The 15,219-nt window shown below is 54.8% G+C and overlaps 1 protein-coding gene and 1 long non-coding RNA gene across 4 annotated transcripts; one reads left to right on the forward strand and one right to left on the reverse strand.

The window, feature by feature from the left end:
• Nucleotides 1-4,585: 4,585 nt before the first annotated feature.
• Nucleotides 4,586-9,966, reverse strand: LOC104006851 (uncharacterized). The gene is made up of 4 exons (XR_010158021.1): nucleotides 9,889-9,966; nucleotides 9,437-9,561; nucleotides 8,065-8,354; nucleotides 4,586-6,169 (listed from the first exon to the last, which is right to left on the reverse strand). It is a non-coding gene; the product is annotated as an uncharacterized LOC104006851 (long non-coding RNA).
• Nucleotides 9,405-14,923, forward strand: LINC03040 (long intergenic non-protein coding RNA 3040). 3 transcript variants are annotated; one of them, XM_003950854.6, is made up of 4 exons: nucleotides 9,405-9,546; nucleotides 9,863-9,989; nucleotides 10,898-10,972; nucleotides 11,525-14,923. In XM_003950854.6, the coding sequence occupies exons 1-4, from the start codon at nucleotides 9,466-9,468 to the stop codon at nucleotides 11,956-11,958; spliced, it is 717 nt and encodes a 238-aa protein (XP_003950903.4). In that variant the 5' UTR covers nucleotides 9,405-9,465; the 3' UTR covers nucleotides 11,959-14,923. The 3 variants fall into 3 exon arrangements, with proteins under 3 accessions (XP_003950903.4, XP_063669122.1, XP_063669123.1); XM_063813052.1 differs by having other exon boundaries at nucleotides 9,423-9,546; nucleotides 9,866-9,989; XM_063813053.1 differs by having other exon boundaries at nucleotides 9,424-9,546; nucleotides 9,820-9,989.
• The last annotated feature ends 296 nt before the right edge of the window (nucleotides 14,924-15,219 follow it).

Consider the following 15,219-nt stretch of genomic DNA (forward strand, 5'->3'; position numbering starts at 1 on the left):
CAGGAACCCAGCTCAAGCTTTCGTGGATTTTCTGAGGTCAGGCCAAGCTGGGCCTGGCTTGGGTTAATCATTATTCATGCTGTCTCTGGAACTTTTCCAGGATGTTTTCATTTTCTGAGCACTTCTGATCTCTCAGCATCTTCCCCACTGGCTCTGAAAAGCAAATTCTGCTGGGATTGTCCATTGTGTGCATGGGAAGGTTGAGGCCCAAAGGGTATGCCAGTCCTGAGTCCCACCATAGCTGTCTGCGGTGCTTGCGTTCAAAATCAGTGAGAAGCCAGCAGAGATGACTGCCTCATAGTGACCCTGCACAGAGATCCACTTTACAGATGAGAAACTGAGGCTCAAAGTGGTTCACTGACTTGCCCACAGTTACTCAGCTGGTGAAGTCGCCATTCAAACTCAGCTCTGTCTGGCTCTAACTTCCCTGCATGGTCCTTCTCACCCACAGCCCACCTCTTACCCAGAGAGCTCAGATGAGCAGGCAGGGAGACAAGACGGTTTTCCAAAAGCTCCACCCTTCCCTAAGATATTTCTATTGGAAAGCCAGAGTGCATTCATTCCTGTGAATTCTTTCTCATTGGTAGTGTAAACTCCTGTGCCAAAAATTGGTGGGGTCGGGGTCGGGGGGGGGGGGGGGGGCGGGGGGAGAGACTAATAATAATAATAATAAAAATAACAAAAGCTAATGTTTATTGAGCACTTGCTGTATGCATGCTTCTAGTCTAAGTGCTATATAGTAAATACAATATCTCACGGAATCCTCACTACAACTCTGTAAGACATGATATTATTCAGTCCTGTTTACAGCTGAGAAGACTGAGGCACAAAGAGGTATGGTGACTTGTCCAAGGTCAGGTATCAGAGCCAGGATTGGAACCCAGAGCCACTGTGCTGTGTGTAGGAGATCTGGGTGATGACTGACTTTGCAGAGTAGTTTAAATAGCATGGTTGTGCACAGAGGCACACACACAGAGCAAATAGTGAGGGGACAGGTGAAGCTGAGCCACGGTGTCTGGGAGTAACGTGAGTAGTGCAGGGTGGATTAGGGAAGGGTTCCTGGTGGAGATGGGATGTGTGGCAGGGCTTAAAGGATGTGAGAGATATAGACCATGCCCAACAGTGTGGGGGCCTGGGGCAGGATTATCCACAAAGAGTCACCCACATGACCTGAACATAGTAGGTGTTGAGTAACTGTTATTGGATGATTGGTGATAGCAACATGGTGGTTGTGATGGAAGTAGCAACAGAGGAGGGAGTGGTCTGATGGTGCTGGTGGCAATGGTAGCTATGTCAGTGCTGGAGGAAGTAGCGATGACGGTGTGACAGTGGAGGTGTTAGGTGGTGTTGGTGATGAAGATGGGAATGGAATTATCAATAAAGGCAAGAACATAGACACCTTTTACTTTACCAACCTGTACAATCCTTTGCAGCAGACACCAGCCTCACATATTCTTAATCCTCACAGCTACCTTCAGGTGGTATCCTCATTTTACAAACGATGACACTGAACCACAAGCAAGTCAAATCCTGCTTGTGCAAGGTCACAAGGCCAGTAAGTAGCAGAAACCCGATTGGCTCAGGCTCTCTGCCTTCAGGGCCAGTGGCTCTCAGCTTCCTCCCCACTCGGAGGGAGGGCAGTGTCATGATGCCATGGGTGGGTATCAAGGCGAGGGCATTCTGCACTCCCAACACAGCAGGCTCAGCTGTGCTCGGTTTGGAGGAGTGGGGTGGAGCAAGACTGAGTGAGAGCAAATGCAGTTCTAATCCTGGCCCCACCACCCATGTGCTGTGTGACCTTCTCTGGGCAGTGGCCAAGGTAGATGCCAGCTGCCAGGTGACAGCAGGCCTGCCGGGCAGAGCCAGTGGAGCCTGGCAGGAGCCACACACACCAAGGGGATGAAGTCAGGGGTGAGAAATAATCTTGGAGTCAGAGGAAGGCTTGCTCTGGGTGACATTCCTGGAAAGTTCTGCTCTGATTGGCTTGAGATTGGGGTTTCTGCATAGGCCTTTCCAGTCAGGAACAAGTTTATTAATAAACCCTGTGTCTGCCCCCTGCCCTCACCCTGGGGAAAAGGCAGGGCTTCCTGGAGCTCCTGGGGTGGTGAGTTCCATTGAGGGGGACAGGGATTGAGCCCTTTAATGGAGTGCAAATGCCCTGCAGCTCCCAGATGACATGCTTCTGCCATAGACGCGGGGGCTTAGGAGAAATGCCAACAGGAGTGGGTGGCATGCATGTGAGCACATGGGTGTGCAAGCATGCATGAATGACTGCACGCATAGCGAGGTGTGTACACATGAGTTCCTGAACAAGGTTATCAGGTTATCACGGTAATAATAGACTCCTGGGGGCTCCTGGGTGTATGGGTATATATGGATTGGCCTGTAAGAATGTAAACCTACGCTAGGTGTGGTGGCTCACACCTGTAATCCCAGCACTTTGGGTGGTCAAAGCAGGAGGATCTCTTGAGTTCAGGAGTTCAAGACCAGCCTGGGCAACATAGTAAGACCCCCTTCTCTACAAAAAAAAAAAAAAAAAAAAATTGTTAAATTAGCCAGGCATGATGACACATGACTGTGTTCTCAGCCACTCAGGAGGCTGAGGCCGGAGGATCACTTGAGTCCAGAAGGTCAAGCCTACAGTGAACTAAGATTGTGCCACCGCACTCCATCCTGAGTGACAGAGTGAGACCCTGTCTCTAAAAAATAAAAATTAAGAGTGTAAACCTGTGTCTCAGCTGCTGGTGAGTGTATTCTTCATGTGCCCTTGTGAGCACCTAGGTGATGTGCGGGCGGCTGTGGGAGGAGGACTGAGTCTGAGGGTTGCCAAGGCCCTCCCAGGCACTTCCCTCTGCAGCTCATTAGCACCCAAAGCCTAAATTTACTGCATTTGCTCCCCCACCCGTGGGCTCTGACCTCATTAGGCCCCTGCTCCTTTCCTCAGACAGTGGGGCTGGGAAGGAGGGATGGCTCCTCTATCCGCAGTGTAGGATCCCTTCAGGGAGGAGGGAAAGTCCTGGGGGCAGGGGCAGGGGAATGCCAGGGCACAAAACTTAATATAGTCACAGGGCAGGCCGAGGAGGATGTTGTCTCCTATTACACCTGCCACCTGGCCCCCATCACATGATCAGCTCTTGCTGGCAAGTCATGGGCAGAGTGAGGAGCATCTACTCCTGGACATTGCAGGAGGCCGCACTCCACTCTGCCCCCTCCACAAATGGAGCCCTTCTCCCAGCTGATCCTCCTGGGAAGGGCAGGGTCCAGCCAGCCCTCTGCTCAGTGTGGCTCTGGCATGGATCAGCTGGGTGGTCCTGACCCCCAGTGGACCTGGTCAGGAAGGGAGGGAAGCTGTGGGGACATCCCACTGATCTTAGCATGGCCACCAAGGGACAGCTTCCTCTGGTGCATACCCTCCCCCACTTCCCTTTTGGTCAGAACCATGGCCCCACACTATGGCATTCCTGTAGGCAGAGCCCTAGGCTAGAACTAGGGGTGACAGCCAGGGTGAGAAAGAGCAGGGGTAGCCAGGTCAGCAGCCCCTCCAAGACTCTCCAGGAGACCAGTGTGGATGCAAAAGAAGGCAGGTTCAAGGCCAGCTCCTCCTCTAAGCCCCTCCTAGATAGGGCTCAGACTGAGGGGAGACACAGCCCTTACTCAGGGAGCCCCAGTCTGAGGGGAGATGCAGCCCTGTCCTCAGGGATCCCCAGTCTGAGGGGAGACGCAGCCCCGTCCTCAGGGACCCCCAGTCGGAAGGAACTATCATGCTACTTGTCCTCTCTTGAGTTTCTTGTGTAACCCTGGGAGTTTTACTCAATATCTCAGAGCCTCTGTTTTCTTGTCTGTGTAATGGCAACATGGCCACACACCTCAAAGATGTTTGGTTCATGCCAGTCAGATCACAAAACCTGAGTAAAATGTAGCTATTCTTTTTCATTTGGAGTTTTCTTGTGGAAGAAATCATCGCATTTAGTCTTTCTTTGGAGAAGCCAATTGCAGTGGGATCTTGTGTACCTCCCAGTCCTCTCCCAAAGACTAATGTCATGATGGTCTGGCTGTCTTGACACACCTGGCCTTCCCAGGCAGCCCCAGGCTGGACATTTATAGTCAACAAATGTTATGGAAAGTCAGCCATACAAGAGGCCCCAGGCCTGAGGACACCAGTGCAGCAGGGGTCAAGGCAAGCCCTGCAGCCACCCACCCCAAGCCAGTTCACTCCACAGCTATGGATAAAGGGGGGAGGAAGGCTCCCCCTTCCTCTCACTAGCTACCTGCCCCCCACCACTTGTCTGTTGACTTGGGGGACCCTCGACAGCTTCAGAGACTGGCTTCAGGGTACCTGGGGGATATACCCTCTCAAACCTGCAACTGTCAATGAGGATGGGAAGCTGCCAAGAGGTATACATGTGTGTGTGTGTCCAGCCCTGTCACAACTGAAGAGTGGAATTCCCTCCCACATGCACTGAACGATGATACCATACATGGCTGTCCCAGGGACCAAGCCTTTCTGTCCCTGGGACAGAGGGCCTAGAGGGCCCAGACTCTAGCTATAAATGCCTCCAGAAAACAGTCTGGTGGCTTCTGGTCATTTGCTTCTTAGGTACTTTGTAAAATTTCTTTCTTATTGAGATGTTAGATTTGTGCATCAAATTGTACAAATCGTTAAGGGTGCAGCTTGGTGAATTTTATGTAATGCCCACATAACCACCACCCGGTGCAAGCACAGAATGTTTTCAGCACCCCAGGAGGTTCCCTGAAGCCCCTCCCAGTCAATTCCACCTTCCAGAGGTAACCACTATTCTGACTTCTATCCCCATAGATCTGCTTTGCCTGTTCTTGAATCTCATGTAAATGGAATCATAGCATATGCACACTTTTGTGTCTGCCTCATGCTGTGCAATATTATGTCTGTGAAGTTCATCCATGTTGCTCAAGTAACACTAGGTTTTCCTTTTGTATTGCTGAGTAGTATTCCATTAAGTGGATATGCCACAGTTTATGTACCTATTCTGGGACATTTAGGTTATTTCCAGTTTTTAATTAATATGATGCAAGCAGACACAGCATTCCTGTACGTTTTCTGGTGCTCCTAAATATGGCAACCCAAATCTTGAGAGCAGATTTTGAGGGCAACGCATGGTTAAGAACTCCAGGGAAGAGGAATTAAAAATGACTGGGCTCCTGCTCTGGGCCATGAGCTTTTGTGGATCCACTGGACCAATCACTAAGGAAGGAAGACAGAGAAAGAGCAGCTCCCAAGGGGAACTCCTCTGAGCTCATCACTGAGCCTGGAGCCAGCCGTGTGTGTGTGTGTGTGTGTGTGTGTGTGTGTGTGTGTGTGTGTCTGATTGGATTTGTTGCCGGGGCTGCCATAACACAGTACCACAGACTTGGTGACTCAGTAGTTTAAAACAACAGAAACGTATTCTCGCACAGTGAAGGAGGCCAAAAGTCTGAAATCAAGGTGTTGGCAGAGTCTGTTTCTTCCAGAGGCTCTGATGGAGATTGTTCCTTGCCTCTCTCCTTGCTTCTGGGGGCTGCCAGCACCTTGGTATTTCTCGGCTCGTAGCTGCATCACTCCAATCTCTGACTCCATCATCACATGGCCTTCTGCTCTGTGTCTCCATGTCTCTGTTTTCAAATCTTTTTCTCCTTATAAGGACACCAGTCACTGGATTTAAGCCCACTCTAATCCAGTAAGGTCTCATCTTAATTTGATTACATCTACAAACACCCTATTTCCAACTACGGTCACATCCCCAGGTACTGGGGGTTAGGACTCCAACTTATCTTTTTGGTGGGGATGGGGGGGCACAATTCAACCAACAACAGTGGTTATGGCTGTGTGTCTGTGTGTGTAAGACTGAGTGTGCATGAGTGTGTGTATTAATGTGTATACGCGTGAGGGGTAGTGAGTGTGTTATGCGCATGTGCTTGCGAGAACATGTCTGCGATGGTGTTTCTCGGTGTGCTTATGTGGCTGTGGGCATGTACATATGAGCATGTGTGTATATGTGCTTCTGTTTCCATGACTTGGAGACCCTGCTGGATGAGCTGAGAAGGGCAGCAAGGCAGGACGGTGGCAACAGGTTGAAGAGGTGCTTGGGGCCAGCCAGGTGAGCAGGCAGGCCTTGCCTCATGAATCTGGAAGAGTAGCTGGTGGATACAGACTCTGAGAAACAAGGACAAGGATGTTTGTTGAGCTGGGGTACAGGCTGGTAGGCCCAGGCAGTAGCTCCTGACAGCAGTGCCTGTTCCCAGGTCTTCTTTCAGGAATATTCCTAGAAACCCCCTCCACCCATGCTCCTGACCCTTGCATCCCATTTGCCTGGACAGAGAGGCACTGCCTGACTCCTCCCTTCCCAGGAATAAAAGTCAGCACTCAGTTACCTGTTGTGCCAGCCAGGTAGGGGCGGGGCAGGTAGCCAGTCCTTCCCTAGACCCACCCCCAGCCTAGTCCAAAGTAGCACCCAATCACCCATCCCTATGCCCTGCCATGCCTCTCAACTTGCATCTTGCACCTTGGCTGGGGCTGGACCCCAGAAATCAAAGAAAAACGGGGGGAGCATGTAGCAGTCAGGTAAGGTCCAGAATGAGGGCTTCTTATCTCCCTAGGGCAGCTCTCTTAGGCAAGCCCACCATCAAGTGACAGGATATTGGGAAGGTCTCCTCATAGTAATGTCAACTCAGGGCCTGCTCTGAGCCGGGTTATCTCATTTAAATTTCACAATCAGGCCAGGTGTGGTGGCTTTTGCCTATAAGCCCAGTATTTTGGGGGAGTGAGAGGTGACAGGGTGCTGGCAGTCCTCACAGCCCTCGCTCACTCTCGGCGCCTCCTCTGCCTGGGCTCCCACTTTGGCCACACTTGAGGAGCCCTTCAGCCCGCCGCTGCACTGTGGAAGCCCCTTTCTGGGCTGGCCAAGGCCGAAGCCGGCTCCCTCAGCTTGCGAGGAGGTGTGGAGGGAGAGGGGCGGGCGGGAACCGGGGCTGCGCGCGGTGCTTGCGGGCCAGCGCAAGTTCCAGGTGGGCGTGGGCTCTCGGAGCAGCCCGCCGGGCCCCAGCGGCCCTGGGCAGTGAGGGGCTTAGCACCTGGGCCAGCAGCTGCTGTGCTCAATTTCTCCCCGGGCCTTAGCTGCCTTCCCGCGGGGCAGGGCTCGGGACCTGCAGCCTGCCATGCCTGAGACTCCCCCCAGCTCCGTGGGCTCCTGTGCGGCCAGAGCCTCCCCGACGAGCGCCACCCCCTGCTCCATGGCGCCCAGTCCCATCCACCACCCAAGGGCTGAGGAGTGCGGGCGCACGGCGCCGGACTGGCAGGCAGCTCCACCTGCAGCCCCGGTGCAGGATCCACTGGGTGTAGCCAGCTGGGCTCCTGAGTCTGGTGGGGACGTGGAGAACCTTTATGTCTAGCTCAGGGATTGTAAATACACCAATCGGCACTCTGTATCTAGCTCAAGGTTTGTAAACACACCAATCAGCACTGTGAATGCACCAATCGACACTGTACCTAGCTACTCTGGTGGGGACTTGGAGAACCTTTGTGTCAACACTCTGTATCTAGCTAATCTAGTGGGGACATGGAGAACCTTTGTGTCTAGCTCGGATTGTAAACGCACCAATCAGCACCCTGTCAAAACAGACCACTGGGCTCTACCAATCAGCAGGATGTGGGTGGGGCCAGATAAGAGAATAAAAGCAGGCTGCCCCAGCCCGCAGTGGCAACCCGCTGGGGTCCCTTTCCACATTGTGGAAGCTTTGTTCTTTTGCTCTTTGCAATAAATCTTGCTACTGCTCACTCTTTAGGTCCATGCTGCCTTTATGAGCTGTAACACTCACCGCGAAGGTCTGCAGCTTCACTCCTGAAGCCAGCGAGACTACGAGCCCACCGGGAGGAACAAACAACTCCAGACGTGCCACCTTAAGAACTGTAACACTCACCGCGAAGGTCTGCAGCTTCACTCCTAAGCCAGCGAGACCACGAACCCACCAGAAGGAAGAAACTCTGAACACATCTGAACATCAGAAGGAACAAACTCTGGACACGCTGTCTTTAAGAACTGTAACACTCACCGCGAGGGTCCGCGGCTTCATTCTTGAAGTCAGTGAGACCAAGAACCCACCAATTCCGGACACAGGAGGATCGCTTGAGCCCAGGAATTCAAGACCAGCCTGGGCAACACAGCAACACTCCATCTCTACAGAAGTTGTAAAATTAGCTGGGCGTGATGGGGCGCATCTGTAGTCCTAGCTACTTATCCTAGCCTTGGCGAGAGGATCACTTAGCCCAGGAGGTTAAGGCTGCAGTGAGCCATGATTGCACCACTGCACTCCAGCCCGGGTAACAAAGTCAGACCGTGTCTCTAAAAATAAATAAATAAATAAAAATAAAATAAATTTGACAACCAAGTTTAAATGGTGTTCTCATTATTCCCATTTTACAGATGCAGTCACTGGGGCCCCCAAGAAGTTAAGTGATCTGCCTAAGATCACATGCCTTTGTTTATATGTGTTGGAATTTTTCAATTCTCTCCGGAAATCCACATCCTCCACCCCCAACCCAGACTCCAACACAACTGCTTCCACCACGGCCCACCTGCGTAGCCCACACATATCCCTGAAGTGCAGACTTCCTCCCATCCTTCCCCAGGAAGATTCCCTGGTCTGTGGGGTAGCGAGTGTTGGGGTGGTCTCTCCTTCCCTCCCATGCTTCTAGATTCCTCTGTAGGGTCCCGGTTTTGTTTTTGGTGTGGCAGCAAGCTCACTGCCTTTTTGAGTACTGTATGTCAGTGAGTTTGCACGCACACACCTGGAGGAGGGATGTGTGGGCATGAGGGGTATCTGGGCAAGTGGGCTTACTTGCCCACCTGGGGCACATGTGGGTACAGTGCAGTGGAGCATACATTGCCTAGATTGTAACCGTGTGTGTGCCTAGACACAGGCAAATGAGCCCATGTGGGTGTTCATGAAGGGCCTGCCCCCTGCATGTCTGGGGGTCTGTAGAATGAGTCCCCATTTCTCTCCCCTTCCCAAATAACTGCCACCATCTTCAGTTCAGACTCCTGGGCCCCAGGTAAGGGGCTGGTGAAAACCGCCTCTGACTGGGGACAGAGACACCTGAGTCTTAAGCCCCACCCAGGCTGCTAGTGCCCTTGAGCAGGCATCACCCCACCCAGGCAGCGGGAGTGTCCTCACCCAATGGGATAGGGTGACATGGGGGAGGAGGTTTGAAGCGGGGAGAAGGCAGCGAGGCTTTCAGCTCCCTAGATGGGAGGCTCATTACCCTAGCACTCAGTAGGTTGTAGGGAAGGGGGACTGAGCCAGGACTTGGCACTGACTACAAAGGGTAGGGGCAGCCCCCAGCACTCCCGCCGCGGCAGGCCAGGGGAGGGGCTGTGACGTTTGGTGGCCTCATGCAGCTGAGAGGAAGTAGCTAATTGCCAACCTGATGACTGGCGGCTGAGGAGTGGGGTGATGATGCCACTGGCAGAAGCAGGCGCCCTGGCCCAAGGAGGAGGCCCTTCAGCAACGGAGTGGGCCTGCATTCTGCGGAGGGTGAGACTGAGGTGGCTGCAGTCAAAGGAGAAGGGGGCAGGGGTTTGTTGAGGCTGTGACCGTGGGAAAGCGCTTCTCCAGGGCTTCCCTCAGCTTCAAGGAGAAAGAGTTCAGAGGCCCTGAGGGGATGAAGGGACTTGTGAAGGGGCTTCAGGGGGATGGGTTGGGGGGAAGGAGGTTCCTATTCTTACTCCCCTTCTGCCTATGCTCCCCCAATGTTCCTGTCTCTCCCCTCCCCCACCTTGGCCCCCTCTTTGGCCCCTGTGGCCAAAGTTGTTGAGGAAGGAGGGAGTAGATGGAGGGCTCTTTTCACCAGAAGACCCCCAGGCACAAGCAGCCCACCTTACCGATGGTCAGAGCATCCAGAAGAAGTGGCGAGACTTCAGCTGTCCTCAAAGCAGGAAGACAGAGTATTTCTGGCAGAAAGAACAGCACAAGCAAAGGTTAGGCAGTGGGGTCTGGAGAGGCTGGTGGAGGACTGGGGCTTGGCTTCAATGGTTATGAGAGGAGGTGGGCAGGATGTTCTGTACCAAGGGCCACACTGTCCCTTCCTGGAAGAAACAGTGGGTACCCAGCACCCAGAGCTTCTCCCACATGCTGGCCACCGCCTCTGGCCCCAGTAGACCTGGCCCTCAACTGCCTCAGCAAGCCTCACAGGTTGGGGACCCCACCCTCATTATTCTCAAGTGCATCAACCCCGAAGGACTGAAGCCCCGAGTCCCAATAAACAGGTCCCATCCATCCGTAGGCCAGTCCGCTGGGCCCCTAGCACCCTCTATGGGCAGGAAGCAACACTAATGGAGGAGGAGCCTCCAGCAGCCTGGGGTGGGGTGGGGGTGGGAGAGTGAGACGTGAGGGAGGAGACAGACTTGCCCTCTAGGAAGCGGACAGACCATGCCTCAGGAAACCCCAGTGTCACAGGTCACAGACACTGACCTTGAAGCGTTACTCTCATGGGTGAAATTTAGCCCTGTCCTCAGGAAGCTCCCAGTCTGACGGGGGACACATATAGTGCTCTCAGAGCTGCCTTCTTTAGGGTGAAACTCAGTATCTGGGCTTCAGGAAACTCCCAGTGTAAGGGGAGAGACACGACCCTGCCCTTAGGGATCTCTCAAATGAGGGATACCCACTGGACTTTCGGGAACCATCAATCTGTTTCCAGACATGGATTAGACATTTCAATGCCTCAAGGGCTGCCAGGAAAAAAAATACAAGACGTCCAATTAAATTGAATATCAGATAAACAACGAATAATATTTTAGCATAAGTCTGTCCCATACAATATTTGGGACAGACTTACACTATTTAAAGTATCCAGTTTAACTGGAAGTCTTGTGTTTTTATTTGCCAGATCTGGTAACCCTAGGTGCCTCCAGTTTGAGGGAGGAGAGAGGACACCCCCTCCACCCCGGACATAGGAAAGCAGGTAAACACCTCAGCGTGCTCCGGAGGGCAGGGGTGGGGCAGGAGGAGAGTCCTGGGGCTCCGGCTCGCGGCAGTTTAAAATTCCTTCCAGGCCAGAGCCCTAATCCCTCGGTGCACAATGGCCGCCTTCTCCCCCGCCGCCCGCGCCCACGCCCTCCCCCGCGGGGCCGTGGCAGTGCCACCAAGGGCCTCTTTAAGCCCCTTTGAAGCCGCGGAGCCCCGCGCCGCGGGAGGCCCCGCCGCTATGCCAGCTATGCCAGCTATGTCCCTGCTGCCGCCGGCCGCCACCGCTCCCCATTAATGCTGGCTAATCTGGCTAATAAATAAACTCCCCTCCCAGCCCCAGCCCCGCGCCGACTCCTCCCCGCCCCCGCAGAATCGATGTCAGGGCTCGACTAGAGCAAGCGGCCGCACTCCACCCCACTCCCTCGAGATGTAGCTGACGTTTTTTCTTATGGCTGCCCTAGGTCTGTAGCCCGTCTGGGATTCTCGGGGAGACGTGGGATTTGGGAGGTCTCCGCCTAGCCACTGCGTTTGCCTTCCTCTTTTCCAGTCCACCTGCGCACCAGGGGCAGGACACGTGGCTGGGTGCAGACGCTGGCCCGGATGTCGCGGAGGACTCGCGGGCCGGTAGAGCGCGCGGCGGCGGCGGCGGGAGGAGACGCAGGTCACGCCCCCTTCCCACCACCTCCCGCCGCCGACGGGGCGCGCGCGCCGAGGAGCCCGGGACAGGTGACTCCTAGAGGACTGCGTCTGCGCCTCCCCCGGCGGGAGTCCCTTCTTCGCGGCCTCTGCCGCCCCCTGCGTCCCCTCCTGGGCTTCCGAGAGTCTGACTCAGCCAAGCCGGCATCGCTTCGCCTCCTACAACACACCCCGAGCGCGAGAAGAAATTACAGGATTGCAGGGGCACGGCTAATGCGCTCTAATTACCCACCGCCGCTGTCATCCGCGGCGCTCCGCGGCGCTGGGCCAACGCGCCGTAATTAAGACGCCGCTCCCCGGTCCCGGAACCCTCCCTTCGCCACCCCCACCCACCCACCTCGCGGTCCCCAGGACCACTGGCTGCCGACTCCTGCCGCCCTCTGGGACTGGCCCTCAGTCCCAGGAGAGCTATGAGGCCTCACTGGGGGCAGAACTTGGGGAGACCGAAGCCGGCCCTTCCACTCCCCTAAACCTACAGTCCTGGAAGGTCTCTGCTGGAAGAGACTGGGAGAGTGGGGAGGGGCCAGGGACCTATTTCGTTGACAGAAACACTGAGGTCTATTGGAAAGTTAGCCTTCAGTGGGAGGAGTGGCAAAGGCACGCAGGGCAGCAGTACCCCCGTTTGGCACTTGAGGCACGGAGAAGGGAAGGGAAGTCCGCCCAGCCAGAACTCCCAGACCCGCTCGTTTAACAGTGGCTTTATGAGCAGCACGACGGACTCCCTCCCCTGGCGGGGAAATTACCTTCCTGCGAAGAAAGGTGACATCCCCGCCACAGACAGGGAGGCCCCGCCTACTGGCCAGCTGTGGCCTGCTGGTCACAGGGGAGCTGGTGAGGAGTGAGGTGGCTCTGGCCTCCCATGTCGGGTAGGGTGAGAGAGGCCCTGAAGATAGAAGCCAGGCCCGAAGGCCAGAATTAAAGGGGTAGCTTGGCCATCAGCTCCTTCCCCCAAAACCAGGCTCAGAGCTCTCCTCTATCAGCAATTCTTTCCTGAGGTCCAGGGTGTTGCAAACTCATGGCCTTGGGCCACGTTTTACCTTCAGTGAGGTTTTGTTTGGCTTGCAATGAGTACATGGGTTTTAGGTTGAATGTGAGAGTCTGCAGACGATGTGGGTTCTCCGACTGCCCTCCCAGTGAAGGTGGACCTCTGATTTAGACCGGCCCGCTGGGCCCGTGCCTTCATCCTTTTCCTCAGCGGCAGGATCTTAGTCCCCATGATTGCTGCCCCTTTGTGGTCTGCACGTTTCTTGGTAAGGGTGCCCAGTCAAGTGTCTCTGGGAGCCCCCTCTTCTCTGTCATCGTCAGGCTCCCCACTTGCAGTGGCCGTGGTGGCTGCACATGCTCCCGGATACCCCTCCAGCACTCCCTTTTGTCATCTTGAGTTTCAGTCCGTGACTTGGGTGACACCCTATCTTCTCCATCAGGGATGGCAGCTATTTTTCTGCCATGAGACTAGAGGTTGCTTGAGAACAGGAAATTGGATCTCTCCCTTCAGGCTGGGATTTCACTAAGGGCTGGAGAAGTGGGGAATATGGGAGGTTTATCTCCTATCACTGGGAGCGCTCTGAGGGCAAGGCTGTGTCTCCAATTCAGACTGATGGTTCCCTGAGGATGGGGCTGTTTCTACCCTCCGACTGGGGCTCCCTGAGGGCAGGGCTGTGTCTCCGATTCAGACTGATGGTTCCCTGAGGATGGGGCTGTTTCTACCCTCCGACTGGGGCTCCCTGAGGGCAGGGCTGTGTCTCCGATTCAGACTGATGGTTCCCTGAGGATGGGGCTGTTTCTCCCCTCCGACTGGGGCTCCCTGAGGACAGGGCTGTGTCTCCCCTCAGCCTGGGGCTCCCTGAGTCAGGGCTGTGTCTCCCCTCAGACTGGGGCTCCCTGAGGACGGGGCTGTGTCTGCCTCAGACTGGGAATCCCTGAGGATGGGGCCGTGTCTCCCTCAAAGTGGGGCTCCCTCAGGACAGCGTTGTGTCTCCCCTCAGACTGTGGCTCCCTGAGGACGGGGCTGTGTCTCCCTCAGACTGGGGCTCCCTGAAGAAAGGGCTGCTTCTCCCTCAGACTGGAGCTCCCTGAAGATGGGGCTGTGTCCCCCTCAGACTGGGGCTCCCTGAGGACGAGGCTGCATCTCCCCTCAGACTGGAGCTCCCTGAGGGCAAGGCTGTCTCCCCCCTTCAGATTGGGGCCTCCCCCAGAGGACAGGGACTGTGTCTCCCCTGGGACTAGGTTCTTTGTGTCTTCTGCATCAGACAGATTCCCATGAGGACAGGGCTGTCTCCCCCTCCAACTGGAGCTCCCCGAAGGCAATAGCCTCTCCCCTCAAATGGGACATTTGCACCCCACCCCACCCTCTGGCTCCCATGGCGCCCAGGCATTCCTCCCAGGACACCATTTGTCACGCTTTGATGAATGAAACTTACTAAGAATAACTCAGTCCTTGTAGACTCTAAAGGACAGGGGGAGGGAGAGGGAGGAGGCTGGTGATTGTGGGGGTGCTGGGGGAGGAAGGACACAATCCATTTATTCAATAGCATTTCCTGAGTCCCCAGCTGGGCACTGGGGGAGACACAGTGAGTGCCACAGAGCCCCCTACTGTGCCATTTCTGCCACTGACTGCCAGGGGTGTCCACAGGACCCCTGAGACAGAAAGTTCAGGTCCCTGCTTCAGAGCCTCCCCACCCCAGCAGTCATTACCTCAGGGCCAGCCAGCCCCCTCCATGCCAGTCATGAGCTCCCTCTGCCCCTCCCTTCAGTGGAGGGGAGACTTTGAAATCAGGTGCTTGGGGTGGGGGCGCTGCTCCCAGTGGGGGTGTGAGGAACCTGGAGGATGAATCCCTGTCCCCCGCCCTCCCCCTACTCTATTCTTCCTTACCCTGCCCCTTTCCACTCCAAAACCTCAAGCCTCTGGTTCACATTTGAGTGACCTTTCCAAAGCAACTGTTCTCAGGGGGTCCTTGGGAGCCGGGAGGCTGTGACCTTAACCCACTTCTTTGGACAGTGCCTTCCTGGCACTCCGCCCCCACCTGCCACCTCCTGAGAGGAACATTTCGGCTGGTCTTGGCAAAAACATCAGTCTATGATCCAGGCAGCCTGGTACAGTACCAGCTCTGCCACTGACACCACTGTGACCTTGGGAAGCCATTTACACATATGGGTCTCAGTTTCTCCATATGTAAAATGACTTTTGTTTAGTTTTCCTGATTTTCAAACCTTTTTTTCAAACAGTGAATCCTCTTGTTTAAATTGTAAATCATGTGGCACCTCTGTTCTCTGTGGTAACATAGGAAAAAGGTTGGGGGTTCTTTGGTCAAAATAGGGGTAGGCTTCATGCCCCAGCGGTTAGTCCATGACACACGAATGCACACATACGTGTGCACACAGATCAGCTCCTAGGCACTGCAGAGTCCACTTCACAAACGTATGAACTCTGAAATCCTTTCCTGCTCAAACATTCTGGGACCCTGACAGGACCGGGAGCTCTAGAACCAGGGGTGCCGACAGCTCTAAGGAGGAGGCTGTGATTTCAGACCCCTGGGCCTGGGGCTG

The sequence above is a fragment of the Pan troglodytes genome, chromosome 5 (assembly GCF_028858775.2).
Source record: "Pan troglodytes isolate AG18354 chromosome 5, NHGRI_mPanTro3-v2.0_pri, whole genome shotgun sequence".
NCBI lineage: Eukaryota > Metazoa > Chordata > Mammalia > Primates > Hominidae > Pan > Pan troglodytes.